The sequence below is a fragment of the Vigna unguiculata genome, chromosome 1, assembly GCF_004118075.2.
Source record: "Vigna unguiculata cultivar IT97K-499-35 chromosome 1, ASM411807v1, whole genome shotgun sequence".
NCBI lineage: Eukaryota > Viridiplantae > Streptophyta > Magnoliopsida > Fabales > Fabaceae > Vigna > Vigna unguiculata.
Window position 1 is genome coordinate 7,025,001 of NC_040279.1, and position 25,134 is coordinate 7,050,134.

The window sequence follows — 25,134 nt, forward strand, 5'->3', positions numbered from 1 at the left end:
AGGCCTTTAGAGACAATGAAACTTTGTATTAGTAACTCACAATCTAGGTAAGGGAAACTATGATTTTATAATAATGCTTAAAGTGTTTAATTGGATGTGATGAAACTGTAATACACTTTTTGTTGAGAGCAAAGTAAGAATGATGATCGGTTTGGTATATTAGAAACTATGGAAATATGGAGTCTTCTAGTGTTTGCAGTGAACTGAACTACTTTTGGTAAATTATCTATTAGACTATTGAGTTAAAGTGATGAATTTAAATTGATGTGTTAATGAACATATGTTTTGTACTGTGAAAGTTCAGGATATGACTTATAATGTATCCAATTTGTCAATCGGTACTATATGAAAATATTTTGAGTTCATTTATATTTATTTTGGTGCTTAAAAAGAATAAAAATAACTCAGATAGACCAACAAACTAATTTGGTACATATATCAGATCTTGAAATTCTAATATGGCATTGGATGAGACCTCAGAGCTGTTGGGTGTCATCTGGAAAATAAATTACAAAGAGCTCTAGTAGTTTAGGGCGCTAGGCGCCATCTAGAAATTTAATTCCAAAGAACTCCAAGGGTTTAGGGCATTAGGCTCCAGCTAAACATCGTTGAACGCTCAATGGGGCACTAAGCATGAAATGAGTATCACTGGCACCATCTGGAAATTTAATTCTAGAGAGCTATAAGGGTCAGGGCATTGGCCATCATGTAGCTGTCATTGGGTGCCCGCTAAGGCACAGTGGCTTACTTGCGAAGTCTCGCTTAGGCGAGCTCATCTCGCTTGGGCATGCTCCCCCTTCGCCAAAAGCCAAAACTCTCGCCTAGGCGGCGAGTTAAGCACAACACACGACCACACACGAGTTCTCGCCTAAGCGAGAACCTCTCGCTTGAGCGAGATGCTTTATCGCCCAAAGTAGGGCTATCCGCCTGAGTGAGGTGCTCAAGCAGAACTGCACAATTCTCACGGGTTCTCGCTTAGGCGAGATACACTCGCCTGAGCGAGACGCTCAAATACAATCAGACTCGAGGTTCTGCTATTTTCGCCTAGGCGAGCCTTGCTCGCTTGAGCGAGAATAGAAGACATTCTCTTTCTCATGCATGCAGACACTAATCACAAATGCCCAAATTCACATTCAACATTACCAAAGCAATGCATCACATAATACCAGAATTAGGAACCTAATTTAGACTCCAAATTGACCTCCAAATTTGAAATTTAGCCATAACCCACATACAGTACTGAAAACCTCATTATTTGCATACATTCGTATAAAGGATTACCCATACAACATCAAAACCATCAAACCCCCAAATTCACATCACATTGAGTACGAAAATCTCATGGCAAAGATACAATTTATTCATGCCCATTACAGAATACACGAACTTGTTACCAACATGCATATAGATACAAAAAGAGCTCCCCTAACCTGGTTTTCCAATGCTCAAAAAGAAAAGAAGGTTGATAGTTCTTCTTGTCCCAATTTGGATTCTTCTAGTACTCTCCCAACATAGCTTTCTTGATTCCCTCTGACTCTCTTTCCACTCAAAATTCGTGCTCTCTTTTCACTCTAGGGTTCAGACTTCAAAAACCCTTCTAATTACCTTAAATGGCTTTTTGATTATTTATAATTGCCTTTAACAGTCCATTATGGGCTGTTTTCCCAGCCTCCCTTGGCCCCTTGTCTCTAGGGTTTTCCCACCCTTTCACATTCAGACCACAATTATATTAGCAAAAATAAAGGGGTTAATTTTGTTCCGAGCAAGGTTTGAACACACAACCCTACAATTACAAAGTCAAAGCACAACCAAGTCATATTTCGTGATAATTCCTAAAATTTTAGGATTACATTATCACTACTCACATTCATTCATAACCTTAAAATAATGCACAAACAAAATATCATACAATTGGCATAATAAGACTCGAACCCAAGTCCTCTCACACAATTAAAGTACTCTCAACCACTTGAGCTAATACTTTTCCACGTCACAATAAATAGCATTAAATGCCATAAAGGCTTCTACTATCCACATTTATTAAATAATTATTTACTTAATTATTTAATTTTCTCGGGTCTTACAGTTAACCTGTTGGCTCTTAATTGTTTAAGTTATGTATTATAGGGCCATGTGGACTAGTTATTGATGTGGTAAATAAGCTAAGTTTATGGTATATTTTAAACTCCCTTTTCTATTTTATGAGATGGGCCAAACCAAATGTTAAGGTCCAAGTATGCCCACTAGTTGTCTCAAGGATCCCCCTCTCAGCCACTCACTCTCATTTTGTCTCATTTTCTAGAAACAACTCTTTATCTCCCTCATAGTTCTGAAGTAGAAGCTCTGCTAGGGCTTAAGTCACGTTCTTCTTTGACCTTGTTGAGCTCATTCTTCCTCCAAGTAAGTTGAGCACCAAACCTTCATGCTTTCTTTCCCCTTTTTAGTTTGTTTGTGTTAGTTCTGTCTAGGGTTCATCTTCATAACCCTGTTTCCGTTCTGGTGTCCATGTTTTCAGCTCACTAGTATGTTCATGGAGCTGTGGTGCTGCTCCTCTTAGAATTGTTAGAACTATCCTCCCACAAGTCTGCTTTCTAGTTTCGAGGTAAGGGAAGATAGAACTCAAAGAATTTTAAACTGATTTGCTTGGTTTTTGCTTGAGATTAAGTGTTGAAATGTACTGGATTGATGTTTGTGTGTTGTGGAGATGACTACATGTTTGTTTGGTATTGTTTTCTAGCTTGATTCACTAGTTTGCATGAGTGAGCAGAGAAGAACTCTGTTGTTTTCGACTAATCCCTAGTTTTTGCTTGATTTGTCGCCCGGGCGACGAGCTCCAATTTTGAGCTCCAGTAATCTCGCTTAGACGAAGAGGTCTCGCTTAAGCGAGAACTCATAAAAACCTGTAGTGCCCACTGAATGAGCTCTCGCCCAGGCGAGAACGCCTAGCTTAAGCGAGTTCATGTTGTCGCCTAAGCGAGGGTTTTCAGCTTAAGCGAGATTGATGCAGGGATGCGTTTCAGAAATTGGTTTCTGCTGTTATGTGTGATTTTTCTTTTCCAAATGCATTATGTATGATGTTGTGCCTATGTATGGTGGATTTTGAATTGAAATTGATGGACTTGGAATGAGATGAATCATTGATTGGCTAGTTGGTTGTGCAAAGGCATGAGATTTTAATGCTTCAAGATAACATGTAGATTTGGTCTGAGAAACATGGATATGGTAAGAGATAGACGTAATTCCATGAGCCTTTTGTGGAGACCTCATGGTGGTGCTACAGTGTATATATTAGATAAGGATTCAAGCAAGGTTGCATCCTGAAACTCTAAAGAATCAGTCAATCTCACATAGAGCAGATTGATTCAAGTGGTGAGAGTAGTAGAAGGCCCTAGTCTTTGACAAGATAATGACCCTAGATGATCATGGGCTAACCTTGTACGTGGTAGGGTGAAACCCATTGGCAATGGCTCTGCAGAGTAGTAGAGACCACCACAAGTGCAAACATTTAGTGAATTCGATCTTATTATATGTATCTGGTAATTGAGTCATAGAGTCTTATTGTTTGCTATCACATGTTTTAGTGCCTATTGTTTTGTCTACTTATGATCTATTTGATGAATTGCTTGCTTATTGTGATGTTGAAAATTATTTTTATTATATCTAACTTACCTTTTCTCTTTGTGTTGTGCTCCTATTGTTTTGTTGTTTTATTTGCTTTGTGAGTGAATTTCAAGTTTAATCTGATATTTGTTTCAAACTTTGTTCATGGCATCGTTGTGTGCCTTAGACTTCATTTCCAATATGTTTTTGGATAACTATAACAGTGAATCCCCTTATGTTTTTTTTTGTGTCTCGTGCTCTATTTTGTACTATAATTATGCGACTTTTATTTATTAGATTTATCTACTAAATGAAATGTCATATATATTATATGAGAATAAGTAATTTGAGATTTAAATTTTATATATATATATATATATGCCTTACTATAATTGTACTAGTTTACCTTATTGTTTAATGTGTTAGGGTTTGTCTACTTACTACGATCGTATGCTATACATGAGCATAGGATAGTGCAGGTGGGAGAGATGTGCAATAGTGGGACTACTGATGGTCTTCTTAGAGAGAGTAGTGGTTATTTAGGTGAATAATTTTTGTATTACATAACTCCTCCTTGTTGATAGAGTTCAACATATATTTTGAAAATTTAAGTATGATTTACTCGTGGAGGATTATAAATACATCTTATATAGTCATATGTTTATTCATGCTCATTATCAATTATGTAATGATGTCATTAGTAATATGATTTTGCCAATTAGAGTAGTTACAAATATCTTATATGTTTTGGCATGAAAATGTAGAATGTTGTAAGTGGGTCAAATTGATTGAAGTTGATCTTATTTAGAAATAAGTGCTAAATTATATCTATGAAAAATATGAAATGGAACATTGTTGGACCAATAATCATCAGGGAATTTTTTTTTTGTTGAGTGAAATTTGTTTATTTGAAAACTCAAGATATTTGATCATTGGGTGACCAAAGTCATTGGATGGAATTTGTTTTAGTAAAACTTTGAGTGGTTTGTTTATTGGGTGAGCAAAATTAGTGATTGAGCGAATATAAACATGTGTTTAATTCATTGAGTGAGCGTAATTGGTGGTTGTGTGAAGACAATGTTTTCTAGACTTTGAATAACATATTTTTAAATGTTTATAAATGGTAAAATTGTTTGTATTTCACTAAATTGTTATATTTTATTAACATATTATACTTGAATATTATTATAGTGAGATGAATGGTGAATTGAAATGTATTAGTGTTTTGAATTATTAATTTTGATATATGAAATGAACCAGATATTATTTTATTGACAATGTAAAATATGAGATGTAGAGTTTCAAATGTATGATCTAGAATGAAACGTAAATTAAGTAGGAATGTATATCAATAAAATATAGTATGTATATACATTGACTTTTTTATTCATAGGTCACTTATGTATATACATATACACTTAACGAGAATAAAGGTCAAAATATCACTCCTAAACTGTCCATCAAATAATGTTTATAATTATTTCCATAAAGTAATGCCTATACTTATGTTTAAGCTTAATTAGTGATTTAATGCTCTAACTTGTTGATTCGATTCATTTTGGTTCCCTTCTTATTTTTGGGTTTAATTTAGTCCTCCAATTTTTTAAAAGGTTCAATTTCACCATTTTCGTTAAGTTGATGTGAATGTCGTGTTTGTACATGCCACGAGTCAATTCGTGAAATTTTCATTTTTTTAAATTATTAATTGTTTATAATTTAAAAAAAAAAAACATAAACTGTCAGGTGTCAGTATAATAGTGGTTGTTTTATGTTATGTACATCATCATAGAGATAAATTTACTAGTAAAAGTCGAAAATGTACATTTGTGGGGCACCCTTATGGCCAAATGGGATAAAAACTGTATGATTTGGAATCCTATGAATACATTGTCTCTCTAGGTTCTGTAGAAACTGTCGTCCGGAAAGAAAGATCTTTGAAGTAAATGAGTATACAAAATAAAACATCACTAGACGGGAGTATGGACCATTTGAAAGCGATACTTGTCATATTCAGAGATCATTAGAGCGAGGGGATAGACTACGATGAAACATTTGCCCCGCCCCAATGGCAAAAATGGTGATTGTACACACCTTCTTGGCAGTGGCAACAATTAAGAAGTGGGAAGTTCACCATATGGATGTTCATCTTGAGTTTCTCCATGGTGATTTAGCTGAGGAGGTCTACATGAAAGTTCCTCCAGGTTTTCAAAACTTTGACCCAAATTTGGTTTCAAGTTGAAAAAGTCAATTAACAACTTAAAACAAGCTCTTCGTTGTTAGTTTGCTAAGTTGGCTATGATATTGAAGTGTTGTGGCTTTGTTCAATCATATTGAGAATACTCATTGTTTATATTGCACAGAGGAGAAATACATCTCTATTTGCTAGCCTATATAGATAATTTAATTATTGTAGGAAATAATATTTCAGCCATAAAATTTTTTAAAGCCTACCTAGATTCTTGTTTCATATGAAGGACTTAAGAGTCTTAAAATATTTTATAGGGTTGGAGGTAGCCCATAATTCCGAGGAGTTTTATCTTTGTCAAATAAAATATGCATTGGAAATCATTGAAGACACGGGTTTATTAGGTGTCAAGCTTATGGATTTCAATGGAACAACACCATAAGCTAGCGTTAGCTTCTAGTACATCTCTCGAAGATCAAGAACCCTATCGAATACTGATTGGACGATTAATCTATTTTTTTGTGACTATACCTGATCTTGCTTACCCCGTCTATGTTTTATCTCAATTTATGCAAAATCCTTATAAAGAGCATTGTGAGGTAGCCTTAAGGGTTATTATATATTTGAAGAAACATCTAGGACAAGGTATTTTATTGTGGTCTATAGTAATTGGAACAATAAGGATGGTTTGATTCGGATTGAGCTGGTTGTCCACTTACAAGACGTTCTTTGACTAGTTAGGTGGTGCTTCTTGGTTCTTTTTTAGTATCTTGAAAAACTAAGAAACAATCAATTATTCTCGCTCTTTTGCAGAGGCTGAATATTGCTCTATGGCGGCGATTACATGTAAGTTAAAATGACTCAAACAGTTACTTGGTGAGTTAGGAGTTAATGATTCAAAAGGATGCGATTGTATTGTAATAGTCAATTCAATTTTAAAACAATTCAATTTTGTTCTCTTCAATTTGAAACCAAATTAATAATTAAACTTAATTATAGATTATATATATATATATATATATATATATATATATATATATATATATATATATATATATATATATATATATATATATATATATATATATATATATATATATATATACTACAAGAAAATCATTGACTAGAAACCAATTTTAGAAACAAAAAATAATTAGTCACTATAGTGATCAATTTAGATATTAATTTACAAAATTAAAAATTATTGGTTACTAAAATAGTCACTATTATAAATAAAAAAGGGTTAAATATGTTTTTGGTCCCTCAAGTTTCAATGAAATTTGGAATTGGTCCCTCTTCGAAACTTTTGACCAATTTAGTCATTCATCTTTAGAAATGTGTGGATTTAGTCCTTTTAACCAGATTTTATTAAATGTATCTGACTTTTCAAGCGTATTTTATGATAGTATTTGAATTGTTTACATCATTCCACCCATTTTCGTTTCAATGCTAACTCAAATATTATCATAAAACGCATTTGAAACCTTAAATAAACTTAACAAAATTTGATTAAAATGACTAAATTCACGCATTTCAAAAGATGAAGGACTAAATTGGTCAAAAATTTCGATGAGGGATTAATTCCAAATTTCACTGATACTTGAGGGGTCAAAAACATATTTAATCCAATAAAAAATTGTAATTCGTCACTAAATTGGTCACTAATTAATTAGAGACTAATTAAGAAACTAATTCATTTTGGTAGCCAAGATTTGTGTAACTAATTTTGAGTTACTAATTTTCTTTGGTACCCAAAACTATGATAGTTAATTTTAAAAACCAATTTACTAACTAATTATAATTTCTTATGACTACTTTAATAACCAATAATTTTAATTTTGTAACTTAGTATTTAAATTTATCATTGAAATTAGTCACTATTTAAAAATTGTTTTATAGTTTATATTTATAAATAGGCTAAAAATATATCTCCTAATTCATGATAAATAATCATAATAATAACATCTCAATCATATCTTAATAGTTTGTATTGTAGTTTTACTTAAATTCTCAATGTTTTTAACATGTGACAAAAGGTGAGTAAGCAGAAAAATGATAATTACTATTTTGTATTAAATTTTATGTTATTATTATTTGTAATGTTTAAGAAATATCATTTTATTATTTTCTATTATGTTAATTTAATTACTCAATTAATTACTTTATATCTTCAGCATAAAATCAATATCGTTCTAATTGAATGATTTAAAAATAATATAGAGAGCCTATTTACACTACAACCATTTATAGTTTAGACCACACTAAAATAGACAACGGCTAAATAAATGTAGCATAAACATATAATAAACAACATTTTTATAAATGATGTATAAATATCATGAAAGTCCATGATTATATAATTGTTGCTTTAAACTATGTGGACAAAACTAGTAAAAACGTGGTCTAAAAACATAGGTAAGGTATAAAATCAACATGTAAAATTGTTGTTTATTGTGAGAATTTTAAGCAACGGTTTTAAAAATATTGTCATACTAAACACCGTTGTCTATTACCTATAACTACACTCACTTATACCACGCCTACAAAATTGTGGTCTAATCTTTAGACCACGGTTTTTATAATTTATATCATAACTTGATGTTGTTGTCTAAAGTGATTTTTGTTGTAGTGTTATTTCATATAATATAATATAATATATATATATATATATATTATATTTAGTTGATTAATTATTTTATTTATTAAGTCGATGCTGATATTTATTTATTTATATTGTTGGCCACAAAATTTCTGTTTTTAATTCAAATATTACATATTTTTAATAATAAATTATATTAACGTTTATATTTGCTATAAAAAAAAATGTATTTACTAAGAGAATGACGTTATGTTATTTTAATAAGTAATATATTTATGGCTGTTTTTTTTTATGAAAAACATAAAATATTATAATAAAATTTAACAAAATATTATATTATCACGCTTTATCTATTAAATGCATAATTTATAATATCTTACATAGTATATATCCAGTACCAGATTCTGTTGTATGATTCCATTTCTTAGAAGCCAAAAATACATATTTTAATAATTAATTTAAAAAATTTAAAATATCTCAAAGTTGGACAATAAAAATATAAATATAAAACGTAGTACATTTAAATAATAAAACTGTTTTACTAAACTTTAATACGAAATATTTGAAAAAAGACTTTGTTGAAGATTCTTACATTCCATCAAATATTTTATAATGCAATAAGTTGCACCACGTCTTTATCTACGGATATCTCTATCTTCAAAATAACTTTTTCTACCAATGTTTATCTGTAACTATAGAAGACTTCTCCTAACACTTAATGGAAAATTCAACTTCACATAATAAGGATAACATGCACTTGAATTAAATATTCTTATGCGGATAAAATCTCAATAACTAATTTTAATTGTGGTCATTTAAATATTAAATAGTGACATCAAAATAAATATAAAACAATAATTTATATATATATATATATATATATTATTAATATTGAAATAAAAATAAACTATCATCTAAAATAAAAAAGAAAACTGTAACAGTTTTATAAATTGTAACCCCTAGTGTTCCGGTACACCCAATAAGTTCCACATTATTGAGGAGTCGAGGTGAAACGAAGTTTAAATACTCATATCTCTCTACCTTCCGAGACGCTTTTTAAGGACAAAACCGTGACGGAGCTAAAATGCTCCAAAGCAGACAATACCTCGAAAATGTGGTGGTTGTTCCTAAACGATGGCTGTCCGATGAACTTGGAATCGGAACACTAAGTTTTTACTTTCAATAGAAAATTTTTGTTTTATTTATTTTTTCATTGTTAAAGCTTGGAAAAGATATAATGTCAATTATTATATAATATATACCTTATTATTATACGAAAGATTAAATATTTTTGGTTGATTAATATTATTTCTGAATAAAAATATTTTACTTTTTATAGACCTATATTTAAAGATATAAATCTGTTGTGATTTACGTAATGTATATTCTGTAGAACACTTCTACTGTTTAATAAATTAAAATAATTTATTTGTATAATATTTATCTAAAAACAACTAAAAACTTCTTGAGTAAATTACATGTGTGCTAAATCAAATCATGAATGTTTTGATTATATATGCTTAAAACCAAAAGTTTAAAGACCAATATCTTAAAGAAGAAGATAAGAAGAACTAGAACAATAATTTAGTAAGTGTCAAAACTCTTTTAAAATTTTGTGTCCAAAAAGCCTTTGCAAGAACATTGTTGGTGTTCATATAATTATATTAGTTGAGAAAGTCTATTCATTGTATACGTTGAAAGACACAATCTTCTCTAGTGAGCTAAATTAGGGATCTATTGATTACTCAAACCTTATATTTGTACAAGTTAAGAGTGATATCTCAAAAGAATATTTAATTAAGCTATGATTGACTTGAAAAAATAATATTTCAAGAGTCATTCAGGAGGGTTTGAAAGTTTAAACAATACTCAATCAGTCGAGAGTGCGAAAAAGTTACTTATTTGAGTTAGAAGTAACTTGCGAACAAATATTTATTTGAATCATAAGTGGTTTGAGAACACTTATATATACTTCATAGTGTGAGATCGTTTAATAAAACTTGATTGGTTGATAAAAAAAAATACACATAATTGGTGTAATTAGATGAATCACTATAAAAGTATTTAGTATTTTTTTTTACTTTAAAATTTTATATTGCAATATATGTTTAATTAACTAAAAAAGAAAAGAAAAAACATAAATCAAACTTAAAAAATGTTGTGAGATACTACTTACAAAGACAATACAATAAAGACAAACAAAGGTTTATAACAGTTCAATCCTTCTTTTTTATGTTTTCTCCTATTTTTCACAAATCCATACTATTTTTACAAATATATTTATATTTAAATTGCATCATTATACATTATACTAGTCATTAGTTATGCAATATGTACAAGTATACATAGTAAATAAAATATCCCAAAATAAATACATGAAATAGTTATCTAACTATTTTTTTTCCCCACAAAATTTTATGTGAAATAGGGAACTACCTAAAATACATCCATATTTCTACTCATGCTCCCAATACATATTAAAAAAATTAGAAAAACGACATTTCCATCAACACATCAAATTGAGACAGGTGATGTGATTCCCAATATATAAAATATTATCTTAACCATTACAGCATTAATAATTATAAAATTTTATTTTACCCCAAAATTTAAACCATAGTCCCTGTCGTCAGCTTTACGTACAACAATCAGATTAATTTACAATATGATAAAACTGTTGGGATTATTTAGTTGAAAGCCTCCAAAATATAACCCCAACCATCGTCAATAAATAGAATAAGAAATTATGACATAGGTTTATATGTTGTTTATGTTCTTATAAATATTCAATCTAGGACTTTTTTGTTTTGTGATTCTTTAGGAGATCGATAGAAAAAGTTTAACACTTAAAAAGTTATGACTCGATCATCACATGCTCTAAAATAATGCACTTATAATTTTTTTCATATATTACTTAAATTTGTAATTTTTAATTCATATTTTAAATTGTAATTGTCTCTTTAAGTGTAATTCGAATTTTATTATTATAATATTTTTTATGTTTAACTCGTAACTCTTAGTTAGAGATATTAAAAAAATTTGTACTCGGTATATAAAACTCACAACAGATAGAGAATGAATATAGTAAAGATAACCGCAGGTAATAGGTATAGATAATTTTTATATCCGCATATTAATGAGGCAGTTACATATATCATAGTATCCGTATCTGCTATACTTTAATTTAAATTAAAAAAATTATTAAAACATTAACACATTGGTTTAAAAAATCTCTATTTATCTGTAAATTGTCATTCAACACTATTTAAATGAGTTATTTACACTTTATTTAAAATTCATTAATGTTATACATTGTATTTGATTTGAATTTATGATTAAAATATGGTGGTCAATATTAAAGTTTTATTTTATAGATACCCACATGTATCCGTGGATATTACAAAAATATGTGGATATCCAAATAATGGATACTCGTACGAATATAGATACGAGTACGGAACAAAAATATTTATTCAATAGTTACTACTCATACCCTACCCTACCTGACATCCCTATTCTTAATGTTAAATCTTTCTAGTCTAAACCTTAAAAATTTGGACAAAAACTTAATATTAAGAAAATATTCTGGTGACGTTGAAGATCAAGTAAAGCGCATAGAGCATAGAACTTTCTCTTGAAAAATGAAAGAAAAAACTTATCTAGACATCTTTTTCTCATCTTAATTACATATTTACCTACCTAGCAACTTTTAACATATTCTAAGTTGTCAAAATAACATACTTTGTTTCTATATTCCTTGTTATTAATTTTAACTAAGCTTATTATTTGCCAATAATATACGTGTTGGTGAATTATACTCCTTACTACAATTTTGTTCATATTTTTTAATCTCAAAAATACTTCTGAAAAAATCTTCTAAACATATTAATTTATTATCTGAAGTTGACATTAAGATATGCAAGTTGTGCATGCTGCAGTTATGTTTTTTTGTGCATTATATTCCAACTTGGTAGTTCCCAACGTTTACCCTTTCCCTTCTTTTGTCACAGACTTCTTAGAAACTTGAAACAACAATTTTACACGATTTTCTTAATCATGATTTTAGAAGTATTATTGGAATCTTATATAAGTAAAAATATTTAATTTTGGTTGAAGAGACTCCACGATTATGATTATATATTAGGAAGAAGTGAATTTTAATTTTGACTTAATTTTGGAGTTTCCTTTCATTTATATATTTTTAATTTGTTTTATTTGAATATATATTATTTATGTTGATATATATATATATATATATATATATATATATATATATATATATATTAGGATAGAATTATATATTAATATATTATTTGATATTGATAATACGATAAATTAAATAAATAACAAATTTTATTAAAATAGGTTTTAGATAATTTTGATATTGTACTACTCGTATTCGAACCTCACAATAACTAAGAAGCCAATGATACTACATCAATTTCATCACGTACTATCCGTCTTCGAACCTCACAATAACTAAGAGGCCAAGGTATACTACCCGTACTCGACCCTATCATAATTGGGAGATTGTTGCCTACCGTGTACGACACAATCCAATGTCAAGGCTAAATTCAGGTTACTCCAGTCTTTTGCGTGAAACACTTCAAGATTGGGAGACTGATATATTGCCCGTACTCGAACCCCACTAGAATTAGAGGCTGATATATTATTTGTACCCGACCCTACCCAACCGGGATGAGAAGGATAATGCATCAACCCCATAGACATACTACCCGTCCTCGAACATTGCCAAAACTTAAGGTTTAATGTACTATTCGTACTCGGTCATACCCCATCAAACCAAAATGTTAAGGCATCAACCCTGTACATGTCGACCCTAAGACTAATGTCTTCATTAGGAGGCTGACAACTAGGAACTAAAGATCAATAAGGACTTTTGAGTAATTTCACCCACTTCGATGGATTTAGAAGTAAAAGGGTATATTAGGCCAAAAAAGGCCATTCAGGTGGGGCCAAAGGTAAAAAAATATAAATAGCATGTTATCCCATGTATTTATTATGCATTAATTATTCTATAAAATTCTCTTACATCACCCATGCTAACATGTCTTTTGTAGACACCCACCTTTTGTGCTCTTGATGAGATCTATAAGAGTTGAAGGAGAGATAACTCGAAATTTGGATATTAAAAGAATCTATAGTATAACTTAATCCATAAGAACAAATATTATTTTAAGAAATAGATTTTAATTTTAACTCAATCTATTAAAAAAGTGATTGTAAGATAAAATTTATATCCCCTTGTATATTTTAAATTTATGTTATCTATAACCAGTAGGATTTTCAACATATTTCAATAAATATTGTTTTACTTAAAAAAAATATTTAATTAAAATAAAAAATTACAAAAAATTATATCATCCTGTTATATATAATATTTAATGAAGTAAATCTTATTTTTAAGTTTAAATTTATTTGGGTTCTACAATTTTACAAAGGTTATTTTAAAATATTTTGTATAAAATTATCACGCTTTTCTTTTCGTTTTTTGTTTTTTTATTACATTAATAATTTTTTCTCAAAAAATTAATTTTTTATTACTACTTTTATTATTTTTCTCTTATACATTAATTTAATCAATTTATAAATATTATTAATTTATAATATAATATAAATATTTAAAAAATACACACACATAAATAAGATAATAAATAATGTTCATATTTACACTAATACTAATATATATATATATATATATATATATATATATATATATATATAAATTAGAGGATTATTTTTTTTATATTTTTTCTATACTTTTACCCTTTTAAAAACCGTTATTATAAATTAAAATAACTGCATTTCCATTTTAAACCATAACTTTATTGAAATAAATTTTTTAGATACGTTACTAATAATGAAATGATATATTAACTAAGGATAAATAAATGTGTAACTAAAATATTCGAAAAATTAAAGGTAATTCGTAAAATTATTGGAAATAGAAATAATAGTAGATTTAAACGTTGCTTAATAATACTTCTCACAGGAGTTATTATTCAACAAAGTACAAAACTTCATTCTCCATTGGAATGCATCACACCATGTTACAACGTGGCATTCGGATCCGATGAAGTGTTTTACACGTCAATGTGGGGACATTGTTGTCATTTTATAACTGACAGTTCCCACCGAACAGCCACCGTTCAACCGCACACAACCTTTGAGCAAAGCGAAGGCTCCTGAACAAGACAAACTGTTATTGATTGAAAACATGTTATCTATCAATTTTATACAAATAACATACCATTCCACTTCTATGGTGAAGATAGGTTGTGTTGTGGATATCGTTAACTAGATGACGTATCTTCATTTATCATTGGTTGTTCACAAAGTGTTTTGATTGAAGTCACCGTCTTGGGGTTCTTTCCTCTGTTTTAACCAACTTGGCTTCCATATTCGGATTCTTTGGTTTGTCAGACTGTGAAAAGGACGTGCTTTTCATGATGGGGTGCTTCTGCTAGCTTCGCTTATTGTTTCTGTACGTGATCACAAATCACCTCGTGGAATTGCTGCATTTTCTCTTTCAATGTTTTGAATTTTGTGTTTGAGATTCTGGGTGTTGAAAAAGGTAGGGTTTTGATGGCTGTGGGGTTTTGGTTTTTGTCGCTGCTCAATCACGTGTGAACGAACTTTTCCGTTAATTCAGAGTGGTGTGAGTGCATTTTATGGTATTTTCAAATGGTTATGTAGTGTAAAGTTGACCGTTTTAGGATTTTATCTTCAGTAGAAATTGTTGGATTTGGGTTTCGTGGTTTCCCGTATAACATGTTATGTAAAGATTATCATCTGTTTTCAACCTTTTCCATGAAGGAGTTTCGAATTACGTAAGGTGACATTTTTTTAAGCACCAGATGGAACTTCTGTTAGGAATAGGATTCGTTTCCCCATTCATGAGTAGGGAAAATTGCTTAATATGATCTATCAGTAACATCGTTCCTGTCATGTATAATTTTTTTTTTCCTCTTTTATGCTTGAAAAGTAGGTTATTTTGGCTTAGTTTTATGAAAGGGGTGAATTGTTAGGTTATAAACTACACGAAGGAGGAACTAAAATCTGTAATTTCCTTTCATTTTCTCCTCCCTGTACCCTTTTTTTACCCTAGTTTTAACGGCAGTATGGGAGATAAAATAAGTAAACAACATGAAAAGGATTGGAAGCTAAAGTGTTGCATTTATTCCTTGCAGGTTTATATTTGGTGATAGCTCTGATTAAGGGCCCTACAAACAATGGGTACTATCATTGAAGCAGATGACACATATACCAGGATCTTGGGAAGATGGCCTGTCTTTTATTATGGAATGGGACACATGCTCAATGACATAACTGCAGCTTGTTGGTTCACATATTTATTATTGTTCTTGACAGATATTGGACTTTCACCAAGGTGCATCTAATATATTTTTTTCCACCTATCTACTGGTTTAGCTAATTTTTGTTATCTTAGGTTGCTTCTATGATATGTATATATCCTACCAAATGCCTCCAATTATTTTGGGCAAACATATGATAAAGTTTTTTTAGACATAAAATGCATTCAATTTGTACCACAAGATAAAGAAGCATGGTATTCAATCTGTTGAATGCTTCCAAATTTCTTTTCTTTTTTTTTTTGACATTTCTTTGCTGTCTATTTCATAGGAATGCAGCTGTTGTGATGCTTTCAGGTCAAGTGGCTGATGGATTTGCCACCATATTTATTGGTGAACTGGTATTTAAGCCTTATTTTCTCTTTTCATTCTAGGGATTTACATGCTTCTTATAGGTCACATTCATGTGGCTTCATTTTATCCTTTTTATACCTCCTTGAGTCAGAGGGTCTTACTGTGTATAGGTTTACCCTGCGTAATAACTGAGTAACCAGATTTTTTGTTCTGGACACAAAACTGAGTTTACTTGATGGTTTTCTTAATATCTGATATTATCTGATAAACATTCACTGTATGATAAAACAGTCAAATTTACTTCATATCTTCACTCATTTCATTCAAATACATTTAGTCTTCATCTAATTGGTGTCTTTATCTAGAAATAACATACAGAATCTAAGAAATTTGAAAGTTTTCACTTGTCTTTTCCTTGGTGCTGCTCTTTTCACTTGTCCTATTCTCTGCTTCAGACCTACCTTATTTTTATTGACATGCTAATTTCTTTGGCCTTGCTTGACAGATAGACAGATTTGGACACTTCAAGATATGGCATGGTGCCGGTTCTGTATTGGTGGCTGTTTCATTTTCTTCTGTTTTTGGGGTTTGTTTACCCTGTAAAATGTTTAGTTCCAATTCATCTACTTTTGAAACTGTGAGTTACAGCATATTTGCAGCAATCTTCAATGTGGGCTGGGCTGCTACTCAGGTTTCACACATGTAATCATTTCATCAAATTTATCTTTTTTTTTTCATTTGATTCTAAAAAAAAAATATCTTCTTGGTGATGTTGTTGGCGTACTGATTGTAACAATGATGTTTGATTTTTGTAATTTCATCTTTAATTGCCAGAGCTAAATGCCACTTTAGTAACCAAGTCTCAGAATGATATGAAGCAATATTCATTTATAAACCAAGTAACATCAGTGAACTCTCTAATCTGATAATTTACATGGATAAAAGAAGAATCTAATGAGAAAGGCACAGGTTTGTGACTCTTCAAGTTAGCATAAGCTCACCATTTTTTTATTGTTATCTTTGAAGGTCCATGGTGAGTTGCATCACGCTGAACTCGACAAGCAGAGTGGCACTTGCTAGCTGTCGCAATGCTTTTACCATGGTAAGATTCTAGTGAACTTTGCATATAAATCAATACATTAATATTATTAATTACTAATGTATGTAACTAATGCTCTTTACAAGGTTGCCAACTTGAGTTTGTATGCTGTTGCATTGATAGTGTTCAGTGTCATTGATGGAAAAACGCATACTGATGTTCAAAATCAGGTATGTGTGACAGTGATTATTTGGATCCATCTTTAATCATGTATTGTCAAGCATAATCACTTTGATGTTCCTTCAAATGATCAGTATCGTTGGATTGCATATCTGTCTATTTTTATTGGATGTTGCTTTGTGAGCGTATTTCATCTTTCAACCAAAGAACCCAGGTGTGCTTCTTTGCTTACTTCTGTCATTATCCTTGGATTAAAGACTTTTTTCTGCTCACAAACAATAGTATATATACCATGATCTTGTACATACTATGAGGAAGAAAAAAAAAATGCTTGAATTGCCCATTTTAGCCAGATTAATTGAAAGCATTAAGAATCTCAATGGCTACCTTGTAGAGAAATTGTGAAAAAAAAAGTGAACTTTTGGTACATGGGAGAACTTACAATTGTTGAACTTCAACCAAGCAAAACCCTTGTTCATGCAAGTCAATTGTATCTCTCTCAAAGTTCTTATAAACTAGGCTGCTTGAGTAGTTTCAGCTACTAATTTAAAATTTTCTTTGTAGATTAAAGGTAGGTATACATGGAAAGGTTCATGCAAGGATTTCATGGGATTACTGGTTCAAGAGAATTCTGTATTACCAGGTTGCTCTAATTTACATGATCACAAGATTGGTTCTCAATGTTTCGCAGGTTAGCACCGTTTCTTTCTTTCATATTTGTTTTCATTATCTTGGAAGAGGATAGACTTAATATATGTTAAGGTTATGCTGTATGTTGAATATAGTGTAAGACACTCTTTCAGAAGCATAACTCTGGCATTTTGAATTTCCAACAAAACATGATAATATGGTATATGAATGGATATTCTGATACCAAAATGGCTTCTTTTTTTTCAGGCATACCTTGCTTTCTTTGTCATCAATGATCTTCAAATGGCCCAATCAGCCAAAGCTTTGGTACTCCACAATTTTTGTCCATTGAGGTTTAAATAAGTTTGAACAATGGCATGGCTGATTTCACTGTCTTGTGATGTTTGGAACAGGTTCCTGCTCTCATATACATCTGCAGCTTCGTTGTGTCTCTGGTGTTACAGGTTTCTTCATATGGATATCTTTCTGCATTACATTTCCATATTTTCAATCTCCAATTCCACTGTTAAATTGGTCATTAATTAACCTTTGTAGGAGATTGCATGGACTGGGAGAATGCTGAAGGCCTATTACTCTGCTGGATGCATTCTTTGGATTTTTTGTGGTGCAGTGATCCTTCTTTTGAGTGCAAATATGAGTTATGTGATGTACATTGTGTCGGTACTTATCGGCATCGCAAATGCTCTTATGATGGTAAGATATGGTCTTTACTTTTGATTAAATTGACAACAGTAGAAGAAATATGAATCTTGGTTTATTAAGTTCTTAAACCTATTTAAGTAACATAAAATTCATCTTGGCACAGTTTAAACTGTTATGATCTAGTTTTGTAATTTGTACGTATTCAATGTTTTTATTATAACAGGTAACTGGAGTAAGCATGCAGAATTTTCTCATTGGAGAAAATCTTAATGGTTGTGCTTTTGTTGTTGGATCATTGAGCTTTTTGGACAAAATTTCATGCGGCCTTGCTTTGTATGTTCTTCAGTCAAACCAAAGTAAGTTTCTTGAATTTCTCTCACAAGAAAAACTCACTTCGTTTTATTATTATGAATGAATAAGTTTATTCACACATGATAAAGACCTCATGAAAAATGAGAAGGTCCAATGAAAAGTCTTCCAAAAATATTAGGAATGATAGACTTATAAGGTGGGGACTGTTTCCACACATCATCGATGTTGGATTTTCAACATCATCCCTACTGACAAACAAGTCTTTGGATAAGCATTCTTGTATATTACAACTTGTTGTATTTTACAATGAGCAGCACTACATGGTCCTTTTATAGACCCTTTAACTTGATCCTTCAACCACGTACATTAAATATAACTATTACCAAACCACAATAAATAGACCTATCTAATTACTATCAAAATACTATTAATGAACTTCTAGTCTTAAAGCATTTTTCCAACTATCCACATCTAAGTTCACCCAATAATCCCCTCACCCCCTCACATCGAGGCATGGATGGGTCATGTGTGAGATATCGTAAGTGATACAATAGGTCCAACAAACCTCAATAGGATAGGTTCTGAAAATATAATAGGAATCGAATTTAAGCCCAACTCATTTTCATGAAACTAGTTTGTAAGAAAAGGATTGTCTCAACTTGTACTCTAAATTAACCTTATCTATAGTGAACATGGGATCTTTCGATCAAGAAGATTCATTTGGTTTGAGAAGTGTTTTCAGTTTTCATTTTTAATCACTAAAGTATGATCTTTCATTTTGGTACTTTCTCTTTTCAAGAGTTTGTGTAGGACATGATGAAAACAAAAGAGATTTGTTGGCATTAATTTCTATACAACTCAAAAACAGGAAACAGAAAGAATTTTCTTTTGTTATTAAAAGTAAATACAAGAAAAATATTTTCCAGGAAGCACCTTAGCAGTGTCACTAATTATCTTACATTGTTGAAATGATGAATGCAGATATCTCTTCAGAGCTTCAGGGAACACAGTTTCCCTTTTCAGTAACCAGATATGGTTTGGGTCTTGTTCCTGCAATATGTTCACTAATTGGGGTGATAGTAACTTACACAATGGATTTCCACAATCCTTCAAAGTCTTTGACAGCACCACTATTAGTCTAGCTCTGTCACTCAACATAACCATTATCCTTTCTCTAACATACATCAACACACACAACACAACATAGGAATATTCAAACAGTACTCAAAATATTCACTTCAGGCATATTCAATTGTTATTCATTATAACAAATATTTCATCAAATGTATATAACGTGTACACATTTGATTAAATATTTTGCTCTGTTGACTTTATCAACGTTAATAGTCTGGTCGTTTAAGTTCTTCTGTTAATATTTGGTTTTACATATTGTTTTAATTTATAGTCGTTGTTGTTTTAATGAAAGCATTGTTATAATTCTGTTTAAGAAAAGAGTTTAACTTAAAAGAGTCTTGCGATTGATAATTACAAGTAGTTTATTTATTAAATCTAGTCTTTTAACAATTTATTTCAACATTATTTAAGCCATAAGTTAAAAAAATCTCAATTAAAGTAGGAAAATTATTTAGTTTCCCAAATGTGTACTGTGGGATAAAAAGAAATTTATTGCGATTTCTTTTGGTACATTTACTAATCTGTTTCTATGTTAAGCTATTTTTAGAGGTTTTATTTGATTGTTCTACCCCAATAGTTAAAATTGAAAAGATAATAAATTATATTTTTGGTAAAATCATAATATATTATATATATATATATATATATATATATTAATACTTACAAAACAGAAGAAAAATAAATCATAATAACTTATTGTTTTTTTTGTATATATTAAAATTTAATAAATTGAATTCATAATTTTTAAGAAATTTAATGGGAAAAATATATCAAAATAAGCAATTTGTTTTGTCTTCACAAATAGTATTAATATAAATTCTTTTATACAAGAAATAGTAAATAGCAATGTTAATATGTTTTTTTATACGAGAATTAATAAATATTAACATTATTATGTTTTGCGTCTATAAAACTGGGAACGTAAAATTGTAATTATATTAAATTTTATTTGGGAAGTTGTGGTGTGTTGAACATGGATTTTAGTTGTATTAATTTTTAATTGGAAAATAAATTTTAATTATAATAATATTTAATTTGTTCATGTAAGGTGATTGAGTGATCGATAGTATGCATATAACCATGTAAATTTTTAATTATTCATTAAAAAATATAACCATGTAAATTTTTAATTATTCATTAAAAAATATAAACAGGTCATTAACAACAGAAAATTTGAAAACAAAACCATTTATACATATTTATGATTGTGTTCGACGATTATATTACGATTATAAGTGAAATTTGACTCATAAATATTAGAAAATAATTGAATCTTACAATTTTACGATTTAGATATCAATTTTGATTATATTGAAATAATAGTACATTAAGTATACAAAATTTTACATAATAATTCGAAACTAATTTGATATTAATAAAATGTTAATATTGTATTACATTAGTTATTAAAGAAAATTATTGTAAAAGTAAGTGAATCACACTACTCTCAATGTGGCATCCTCGAAAGCTTTCACTTTTTTTACATTATGAAAGAGTTTCTTTTATAGTATACAGGTCTAAAGTATGATATTTGAAATAATTTCACATAAGGCAAACATTAATTTTATTAATTTTATTTGGGGACGACGGTTTAGGAGGTCTAAAATACACTTAAAAAAGGAAGTCTTTTTATTTAAAATTTATTTTTTGAGTTTTTTATGCAAAATTATTCTTTCTCATGTAGATAGTAAGACTAATCTGTTTAATCTTTTTTGAGACATGGTTGATGTTAAATAAGTTTTTATTATCTTTAGTCTTGAGAAACTCTCCTCGGTGGAAACAACCCATATTAAAATTATTAACATTATTCTATATAAGTTATATATGCATTTGGAAAAGAATTTATTCTTTTTATATAATTAGTAAATAATTTTGTATCAAAAAAAGCTCAAAAATAAATTTTAAACAAAAAGACCTCATTTTTTAAGTTTGTTTTAGGTCTTCCAAACTGTTGAACTATATTATTAAAAGTGTAGTTTTTCATTTTTTTTATAAGTGTAAAGAAGGACATCGTAAAAGAATAAGTCTACTGACTAAAAAACAAATTGTTACTTATATGATAGTAACTTATATATTGAAAAAAAATTGTTATTTATATGATAGTAACTTATATATTGATTTTTCAATGCAAATAAATATTTACTCTATTTTAGGAGTTGTCATGGTTAACTTTTTCCTTGACTTTTCTTTGTTTTGACTTTCGTTTACTTTTGTTAAATATTTGTTGGACTTCCTTAGATTATAATGACTTCAAAATGCTGATTATTTCATTGTCTTTCGATGTTTACACTTCTTATCTTTATTAGACTTAATAGACCCAAATATAATAATTACTATTCACACCACTTTTACACCGGAAAGAAAATGAATATAAATTTTTAATTTCTAATGAATTTTTTTTAAAAATAAAACACATTTATTTAGAATCATTTTAAATATTCTCTGTTCATGCATTTCTCATGTACCATTACCATTTTCATAGTTTCTAATCCAATATAAAAAACACTGAAACATGTAGTTATACCTTCAACCTGCATATATTTTAGTTTATTTAAATATTATTTGTAATATATATATATATATATATATATATATATATATATATATAAATTTATAGAATAAGTCATTGATGTTTACACAATTTTTTGTATGAGAGAAGTCCGTCAAATTTGATTAGTTATATTTTTGTTTTCATCATACATTTGATAATGAAATTGTTGTAATCCCAGCAATTTGAGAAACCTATGACTGAATTGAAGGTGAGATTCATTTATGAAGTAACTTTTAGACTTTTCTAAATAATTTATAGAAAATATATTTTTTAAATAGTTGAGTTAGGTGGTCAGATAATTTGAATATAGTTTCTATTCTTATTTCATCTTATATAGGTATAAGTTAATGAATACACTTTGAAACAAAGGTGTTTAATTAGGACTTTCCAGAGCAAAATTTTAACCAAATAATAATAGAGGAATTATAAAATGAAATTTGAAACACTGCAGCATAACGTTTCTTATAAAATCTGAAACGGATAATTATAATTGAAAAAAATAGAGAAAAACGTAATAGTTATGAATTTTTTGAAAAGAATATAACGTATGCGTACGAGGTCTTTGTTATAGTTGGTACGTATATTTTTAATTTATGTTTAACCAAATTTTAACTAATAAAAAAATAATTTTTAATATTTTCTCTGTTGGTATAGAGAATTTGGTTGATATAAATGTGAAAGGGTTAAAGTTTGGTTGCATGAGTTGTACGTGCATTAGTTTTCTCTAAGCTATAATTTGATGGTAGCTCAAATGCCCATTTTGAAGTCTTGTGTCGGTTGGAAACATTAATCAAAATGTCTTACTTTCTAAACTTTCTTTTTTCCTCTCAATTCATTTTTTTTTTTCACAATTTTAAAATTTCTGCCTCTAGTCTTCTGTTCCCATCATCACACTAACCTCAAACTTAAACATCACGAAATGTAAACAAATTTTCTGTCCAATTTTATAAACCTTGAAATGTTCTGGCAAAATTATCAAAATGATTAAAAATCAAGAAAACAAAAAACAAATAAGGGTTTTCTTGTTTTGCATACATCTATAACTAAGATTTTATTTGTTGTAAAGTATTAAGAGACTCATAAATTCCCTTTTAGTATAAACCTTCCACACCAAAAATTTGGCAACTGCTTTTTCTAAGATGGTCCTTTTCTTCATTTGAAACATTGAGACTTTCTTCTATCTCTAGACACCATTTTTCTTTGTCTCACTAAATTGTTCTTTTTTCATCTTAAATGTTTATCCAAAACTTAATCTGTTCTAAGCAGTTTATCTTTTTTCTTGTAAAAAGGCTTCACAGTTTTTTTATTTTTTCTGGGCAAGATACATGGATTTCTTTAGTCGAGATACATGTAACATAAAATACTTGTACGATATTACGTTAAAAAGTGAATTTTCTTGACGTAGAATTTGTAACAACAATTGAAAACTGGTTAGTTTGGTAATACCAGGAAATGTAGAAATAAAGAGGAATGAAATTGTGTAGTATCAAAAACTATGATATTATAAGAACATATTTTGATTGATAGAATTAGTATACATAAAATACAAGCCATATATATATATATGCATGAAGGATACAGAGATGCAAGAGTATAACAGGAGATGGAGAAAGCTAAGTATTTTGGCGGCAGAAAAATAATAATAATAGAGAGAAAATAGATGAAAATCGACGAAGCAAATCAGCAGCCAAAAATTTGTCCTAGGATGATAACTTGAAAACAGGTTTTTTGGGTGCATCACCTAAGTGAGGATCACGCTTAGCCTTCAGCAAATGCCCCAAAACTTTGGCATAACGACTCACCAACTTCTTGAACTTCAAACCTTGGAGGTTGTCCTTCTGATGCATTCGAACCAGCTGAAGATGTTGTTTCTCTTCCTCGGTAAAATGTTCACCAAGCGAGTTCCTTGATCCCTTGCCTCTCTCATCACTGTTATTACCCTTCGTTGCTTCATTGTCATCTCCTACGATCAACTGCTTCAAGCTTTTGTGGTCACCCTCGCCACCTTGTTTCACCTCGTCAATAGTATTGGTTTGAGCAGTTTCCAGTGTGAGTTTTTCATCCTTTGCTGCTGATTTGGGTTTCTCATTCGAAAATTGTTGTTTCCTTGTTCTTCTTGACATGGTGATGTCGTAGGGGCGTTTCACCGAAGGAGATTGAACCTCCATTAACTTGCTATGATCTTTCTTTCTTTCTTTCTTTCTTTCTCTCACTGATTTTCAAAGGGGAGCCATGGCTGCAGACAGCAAGATCAGTCCTTGAGAGAGAGAAATGTTGAGTTTCTTAAAGAGCAACCAAAGGGGGGGGGGGGGGTTGGTTAGTTTAGAGGGTTTTCAAAAAGGTGAAATGTCTGTTTTCTGGTTGTCCATGTGTGAAAAATGAAAGATTAACTCTCTCCAATGCCAATGAACTTCAAGAAAATGAATTGGGAAGGTCACCAAACTTTCAAATTTTCACCATAATGGGCTAAGTCTTACATCTCAAACTTCTTTGTCTACACTTAATTTCAGTACTTGTTTAATAATAAAAAAAAATTAAATTTACACTCCAATG

General features: G+C 29.8%; 2 protein-coding genes across 3 annotated transcripts; one reads left to right on the forward strand and one right to left on the reverse strand.

The window, feature by feature from the left end:
* Window positions 1–14,541: 14,541 nt before the first annotated feature.
* LOC114175255 (major facilitator superfamily domain-containing protein 12-like) lies at window positions 14,542–20,234 on the forward strand. Of its 2 annotated transcripts, none has more exons than XM_028060040.1 (13): window positions 14,542–14,979; window positions 15,596–15,795; window positions 16,050–16,119; window positions 16,578–16,774; window positions 17,099–17,174; window positions 17,258–17,341; window positions 17,426–17,505; window positions 17,856–17,982; window positions 18,189–18,248; window positions 18,335–18,385; window positions 18,477–18,635; window positions 18,808–18,940; window positions 19,878–20,234. In XM_028060040.1, the coding sequence occupies exons 2-13, from the start codon at window positions 15,638–15,640 to the stop codon at window positions 20,036–20,038; spliced, it is 1,356 nt and encodes a 451-aa protein (XP_027915841.1). In that variant the 5' UTR covers window positions 14,542–14,979; window positions 15,596–15,637; the 3' UTR covers window positions 20,039–20,234. The 2 variants fall into 2 exon arrangements, with proteins under 2 accessions (XP_027915841.1, XP_027915831.1); XM_028060030.1 differs by having other exon boundaries at window positions 14,542–14,889.
* Window positions 20,235–24,080: 3,846 nt separating this feature from the next.
* LOC114162165 lies at window positions 24,081–24,897 on the reverse strand. Its single transcript, XM_028045965.1, has one exon. The coding sequence runs from the start codon at window positions 24,747–24,749 to the stop codon at window positions 24,282–24,284; it is 468 nt and encodes a 155-aa protein (XP_027901766.1). The 5' UTR covers window positions 24,750–24,897; the 3' UTR covers window positions 24,081–24,281.
* Between the last annotated feature and the right edge of the window lie 237 nt (window positions 24,898–25,134).

Bases quoted from the DNA above. Each gene is read 5' to 3' on its own strand.
- LOC114175255 (XM_028060040.1), top strand. From the start codon at position 15,638: ATGGGTACTATCATTGAAGCAGATGACACATATACCAGGATCTTGGGA. The intron at 16,120-16,577 runs GTATTTAAGCCT...CTTGCTTGACAG, and splicing joins CCATATTTATTGGTGAACTG to ATAGACAGATTTGGACACTT. The intron at 17,175-17,257 runs GTAAGATTCTAG...GCTCTTTACAAG, and splicing joins GTCGCAATGCTTTTACCATG to GTTGCCAACTTGAGTTTGTA.
- LOC114162165 (XM_028045965.1), bottom strand. From the start codon at position 24,749: ATGGAGGTTCAATCTCCTTCGGTGAAACGCCCCTACGACATCACCATG.